The sequence below is a fragment of the Rutidosis leptorrhynchoides genome, chromosome 5 (genome assembly GCF_046630445.1).
Source record: "Rutidosis leptorrhynchoides isolate AG116_Rl617_1_P2 chromosome 5, CSIRO_AGI_Rlap_v1, whole genome shotgun sequence".
In the NCBI taxonomy this organism is placed as follows: Eukaryota; Viridiplantae; Streptophyta; class Magnoliopsida; order Asterales; family Asteraceae; genus Rutidosis; species Rutidosis leptorrhynchoides.
This window is the reverse complement of record NC_092337.1, coordinates 105,620,243-105,626,711: the sequence shown is the minus strand read 5'-3', so window position 1 is coordinate 105,626,711 and position 6,469 is coordinate 105,620,243. Positions and strand designations below refer to the sequence as shown.

The window sequence follows — 6,469 nt, the reverse complement described above, 5'->3', positions numbered from 1 at the left end:
TAAATATTAGTTCTATAGGTTAAATATAGCGGGGGCTATGATTATTTAACTCAAGTTATGGTCTTTCTAACAGATCTTAAACATAAGTTGATAGAGAAAACGGGTCAAACGGTACAATGAGTTGATGGTTGTATGTTTATATACATCCAAATAGTTGCAAGGATGCAAAAAACGCTATCGGGGAGTAACCGGTCAGGATTTTGAACGGAGTAATCGGAAAACTGGGGATTAATCGGATGTTCACTAAATTTGACTAAGTTTGAATTTGACTGATTTGACCGATCAATCCGATTAATCCCCGATTTATGATGACCAATTTATCCCTATTAATCACCGTTGACCGAGCGTTGACCGAATTTTGACCCAAATTATTTATTAAAAAAATGCTTTTTGGACAAAAGGGTCTCAAGATTGACTGAACCATACCCGTTTTGACCTATTACCATAGAGTCGTTTCTTCACCTAAGGTATAATAAACACAAATGATAAAAATCAAAAGCAACTAGCATCTATCTAGTTTCTTTTGAAACGTATCAATTAAATCAGAAAAAAGTTAACTTCCAACATATACAAATTGTTTCGGTTAATTTAAAATGACACAAATACAGTATAATATTATCAGTTAAACTTTCAGTGATATCATGGACACTGAACTTCGTTTACACAAAGCAGAATCTTAATTTAAGAAATAATAATTATAGACTCGTTTACTAAAACTTACGTTCATGAAACATACAGTTAGAACATTTTAACATATAACGAAACAACTGACAGTCCTTTCATTATGGGCTTGACGCAAACCTTTACTCTGAACAAATCTTCAAGCCCTTCAAAAAACTCACAGGGTCTGAAAATTTTGAAAAAAAAAAAAAAAAAAAAAAAAAAAAAAGATTTAGATTCTATGTATACTTTTAAAAGAGCATCCACAAAATAAAGATGTGACATCATGGGCAGGTCTAGTTTCTTGTGTAACTGGTCAAAACAGGTTTGGATTTAAACAAGCCATTCTTGGTAAGGGCTGGCATTCTTAGGAGGGATGAAATGGGTCAGGTTGACCCAATAAAACTTTGACCAAATTTTCATTTCATTTAAAGTTTGGTACTTAAAAAGAGAAAAACCGTTATTTCATCATAGAGTTGCTTCAAAGTTAAAACCATATTTGTAAAGTGTATTTTAGACTTTAGTAAATGACATTATAAGTTAGTGTTGACTATTTAAAACCAATTATATATACATCCAAATAGTTGCGAAGTTACAAATAACGCTAATCGGGGAGTAACATATTATCTTGAAGGGAGTAATCAGAAAATCTGAGATTAATCGGATGCTGACTAAGTTTGACTTTGACAGATTTGACCGATTAATCTTCACGTTGACCAATAAATCCCGATTAATCCCCGATTTATAATGACCAAATACTCCCGATATCCCCATTCACCGAGGGTTGGCCGATTTTTGACCGATTTTAATAATAATATGATTAATGTAATCATATACGATCCTAAATATTTGTTTTTAAAGGTTTTATGAACAAAAAAGGTCTCAAGATTGACCGGGTCATACCCGTTTTGACCTGTTTAGCCAGCCCGCACATTAGTCACTTCTAGACTCTTGTCAAATAGATTTTCGGATGCCAGAGAAGCTACAGAAAACGATTACAAACATATGAAAAAGAATCAGCAAATAATTTAAGTAGAAACGGCCAGAATATTAACCCTCAAGGCTGCTATAAATAGTGATATTGGGCAAGGATAGGTTGTTTGGAACTCAAACAGCAGAAACTTATATTAAACAATCACTGATATGTGTAAATATAGTAGATAAGTATATTTCCTAACCATTCACTCAACCAAAATTAGTAAATTACAACTACCACCTGAAGAATGTCTGCCATAGGATCCATATGCAATGCTTCTAGTTCCTCCCTACAAAATATCATACTTAGAAACATGAGATGTGTGTTAAAAGGAAAATGTGCTGACTGTAAGAAATAGCCATATCTGTTAAACACAAGATGAATTCTTACGAACTGATAAAGATCATATCTCTATTGTCACCCTTAAAGGGTCAACCCACTAACCCAAATTAATTTTGAACTTTCTTTTTTCTATAAAACCACCAACCCGCCAACCAAATATCAACCTGATACCCGTTTGACCCATTTACATAAACTAAATAGAGCAGGGTAGGTTCCAAGTTCAAAACTTTTGGTATTGTCAAGGGAAATGTATCTTCATGGTCAACAACAACAACAACAAAACCTGAAATAAAAAATAAATAACTATATAATATCCTAAAGAGTGCAGTCTAAATCGCATGTCGCATGTAACTTACATAACAGCAACAAAAAATACAAAATCCTAATAATGTGAGACATGGGGAGGTGAGATGCAGACAATCATTCCTCTACCCTAGAATAGAGAGCGGTTTCTTCACCTAAGGACAAAGAAAGTCATCCCTCTCCTCAAGGTAACTTATACAAAGTAAGGTATACTAAACACAATGTTTAACAATCAAAAGCAGATTAGAATCTAGTTACTTTTGAAACATATCAACTAAATCAGAAAAAATTAACTTCAAACACAGATGCAGATTGTTTTGGTTAATTTTGAATGAGATAAACACGGTATAATGTAAATAGTAAAACTTTCGGTAACTGAAACTTACGTTCATAAAACGTAATGATATAGACTCGTTAACTGAAACTTACGTTCATAAAACGTACAGTTGGAAAACTTTTACCTGCAAGAGGATTCTTGTGGAGTAATTTCTGAGTCGGTTCCTGCTCCTATTTCACACATTTCATTATTTACTCACCAATCTTAATTGAAATTATAAAGAGCTTTAACTGATAGATTTTTCAGCATATAACGAAACAAAGATGTGACAGCATGGGCAGGTCTAGTTGCTTGTGTAACTGGTCAAAACAGGTTTGGATTGAAACAAGCCATTCTTAGGAGGGCTAAAATAGGTCAGGTTGACCCACTAACACTTTGACCAAATTTTGTCAGCTTTATAATGAATATATAATGTGTTACTATGATTAAGACAATAATTACAACAATAATCTTGCTATCTGAATAGCACGATTTAGGAAGTTATACGCAATTATACATAATAAATAATCTTGCTTTCAACCCATGTAAAACATGCATTTAGTTGATGCCTTTATGATAAAACACAGCCTAAATCAACCCATTCAATAGTAATTACAGAAGATTTAAACAAGTTTTTACACCTTTGACATGGATAAACAATGCCTAATCAAACCACTATGCAGCCCATATCAAGCACCATAAAAATCCTTGATGACCAATTTAGTCACCAATAATCCACACATGAACAACATCCATCTTGAAAACAATGGAAACGATTAGCATCTCTTACAACTATTACCCTATTCGTAACTTTCGAGATTAACTTCATAAAAGAATGACAATCATCACAAATCCTCAAGTTTTTTATGATACGAATTGTTGCCCTTTCATGTGTTCTCAATAGTGCATAAGCTACTGCAAGCTTCTCACTATGATAACCAACATAATCTTCCTTTTGTTCATCCTCAACATCATGTAACACGTTAGTAGTATCAACCACATAACCATATTCTTTAATCTTAATGTACAACTCCTTCAACTTTTCAAGAATCATTACAAAATTCGGATGTTCATTGTCATCCGAAACAAACACATGTGTTTCATTCTTGATTTCCAGCCAGCTCAATCCCGGCTCTTTCTTAATCTTGTTTTTTCTCATTAATTCACGGATTTTAGTAACTCCGCCCCATTTATTAGCCTTAGCAAGCATATTAGACAAAAGAGTATATGATCCCACATCTTTAGGGTACAAATCCAAAATTATTTTCCCTATTTCGATACCAAGAGTATAATTCCTATGAACATTACAAGCATTTAGCAATGTACGCCAAGCAATCGCGTCCCAATTGATCGATCTAGAAAGCATAAAGTTTTTAGCTTCATTTAATCGACCAGCTTTACTTAAAAGTCCAATAATGCATGTATAATGCTCCAAACTAGGTTTTACACCCTTTTGATTCATTAACTCGTGCAAAAAGTAAAACCCTAATTCAACATCACCTAAATGTCCACAAGCTTTAAGGACACCAACAAAAGTCACATGATTAGGATTTTCATTTGTTTTCAACATTTCTTGAAATAAATCAAGCGACTTTTTACCAAGACCATGATACGAGTATCCACGTATCATTGTATTCCATGTTACAATATCTCGCTCAACCATATTTACAAATATCTTTTCAGCATCTTCAATATTACCGTTTTTCGCGTACATATTAATCAAAACATTACCGATATTCTTAAAACCATTGAACCCCATTTTCTTTGCAAGTGAATGCAATGAGTATCCGTATCCCATTGATGATAAACCGCAACTTGATTTAAGTAATACAGATAAAGTAGACTCATTTGGAACAACTTTTGCACGTTGCATATTTATAAATAACTTCAATGACTCCTCATATGAACCATGTTGCGAGTAAGCATCCAACATTGCAGTCCAAGATACTACATTTTTATCTTGTGAACTGTCGAATACCTTTCGAGCACTTGAAATCTCTTTGCATTTGCCATACATGTCAATAATTGCACTACATACAAACACATCAAACTCAACATCATTCTTTACAAACTGGCTATGAATTTGATGCCCCATGTTCAAATCTTTAAGACGAGCACAAAGCCCGAAACTACTAATATAAGTATCTTTGTTCCACGTCACATTTTCAGCACGCATTCTTGATATGATATGTAATGCTTCATTCAAGTAACCATTTTCAACAAATCCCTTTAAAATCAGGTTATAAGTACAAGTATCCGATCCAGGGACCGAAACCAAAACCTCCATAGCTTCTACAACGTCCGTTAACGTGGAATACAAGCGAACAAGCGCATTTTTCACATACTGGTGAAACACTAATCCAGATTTCAACACATACACATGACACTGTCTGCCTAATAATATATCCCAAACATTAACACAAGACTGAAGAACAGTTGAAAATATATACTCATTAGGATGGCACATGTCATCATTCTTCGAAACCATAGATTTGAACAATGTAAGAACTTTATAATCTAACCCACTATTTGAAAACCCAGTCATTAAAGCACTCCAAGAAACTACATTTCTGTGGGGCATTTTATCGAACAGTTGGTGGGCGTAATTCAAGTTTGCACATTTAGAGTAAAGATTGATCAGAGAGTTAGTTTCGAGTATATTGTGTTCAGAGGACTGATTGGATACGATCAAATGAGCGTGAATTTGTTTTCCCATGTTAAGATTCTTAGTTCCGGCTAAGTATCCGATGAATTTGATGGTGTCGTGTGGCAGTGGAGTAAAATGCGATGGCTTCATTATGGTGGACATAGCTAAATTTCAACATCAGTTCAACAATAACTTAACGTAGAATAAAGTTCATAAGAAATAGGAAATCGAATTAAACGTAAATTAGAAACTGCAAGCTATAATTCGATCAGTATAAAGTGGTTGCGATTTGGGAATTTAGGGTTTTGAGATTTTAATTTTGATCACAGCTGCAGGACTTGCCAAAGACCGTACGTTGTGAAGATTGTAATAAGAAATTAGGAAATGGCAATTTAGACCCTATAGTTTGTTGTAGTTACAAAGATAGCCTTCAAGGTTTCGTAAGATATACCAAACATGAAAAGAAAATTGGGGAATGTTTTTGAAGCTTTTACAAAAGAGTTTTTCTAATGTTAGCCCGGTTGTCCTTAAGGATAACTTCCAACTATCATTAATTAAATTAGAAAAAATTAAATCTTAATAAATCACACGTTTATTTGGTAACTGCCATAAGTTCAACTGATTTTAATAATATTCCTCCTTTGTCTACTTGTATTAGACAACAGCAAAAAGAAGAAAATTTGTCTAGATTAAATGCCATTTTAAGATACAGAAAGCTTAAAATCAAGACCAACTTGATTCATTTTAAAGAGGTAAATTGGAGTAAATATTATCATATGGATTTTTTTATGTCCATGTAAACTCAATAAAGGATTGGAAAAATTGTTTGGATTTATACTTTTCACCATCTGGATTAATTTGATTGCTTTTAAAAAGGATTGAAAAATAAGATACATTTGACTTTTCATAATGTGAACGTGGTTTGGTGATTGTCAGTTTTTATGGCAAAACTTATCGTTAAATGTTACCGTAAATAATTGAATTCATACAGGCAGTTATCAATATTTTGTTGGTAGTTATAATATGTTGTTGGAAGTTAGTCCCTTAAGGATAGCCCTAAGGGCTAACATTAGAAAAACTCCAAAGGTTTACTAAATAGTCGTAACAATGTGTTTTATAACCGCTTACTTGGATTAAATGATACTGAAATAAAGTTCTCTTAACAACTCCTTTTGATGCTTGAACACTAGATTCGGCGATTTGTTTGTGACGTTTTAGGTGGTTG

The 6,469-nt window shown here is 33.3% G+C and overlaps 1 protein-coding gene across 1 annotated transcript; it reads right to left on the bottom strand.

The window, feature by feature from the left end:
- Positions 1–771: 771 nt before the first annotated feature.
- On the bottom strand, positions 772–5,560 carry LOC139848076 (pentatricopeptide repeat-containing protein At5g39680). Its single transcript, XM_071837802.1, has 3 exons — positions 2,743–5,560; positions 1,877–1,925; positions 772–847 (listed from the first exon to the last, which is right to left on the bottom strand). The coding sequence occupies exon 1, from the start codon at positions 5,404–5,406 to the stop codon at positions 3,322–3,324; it is 2,085 nt and encodes a 694-aa protein (XP_071693903.1). The 5' UTR covers positions 5,407–5,560; the 3' UTR covers positions 772–847; positions 1,877–1,925; positions 2,743–3,321.
- Positions 5,561–6,469: the final 909 nt, after the last annotated feature.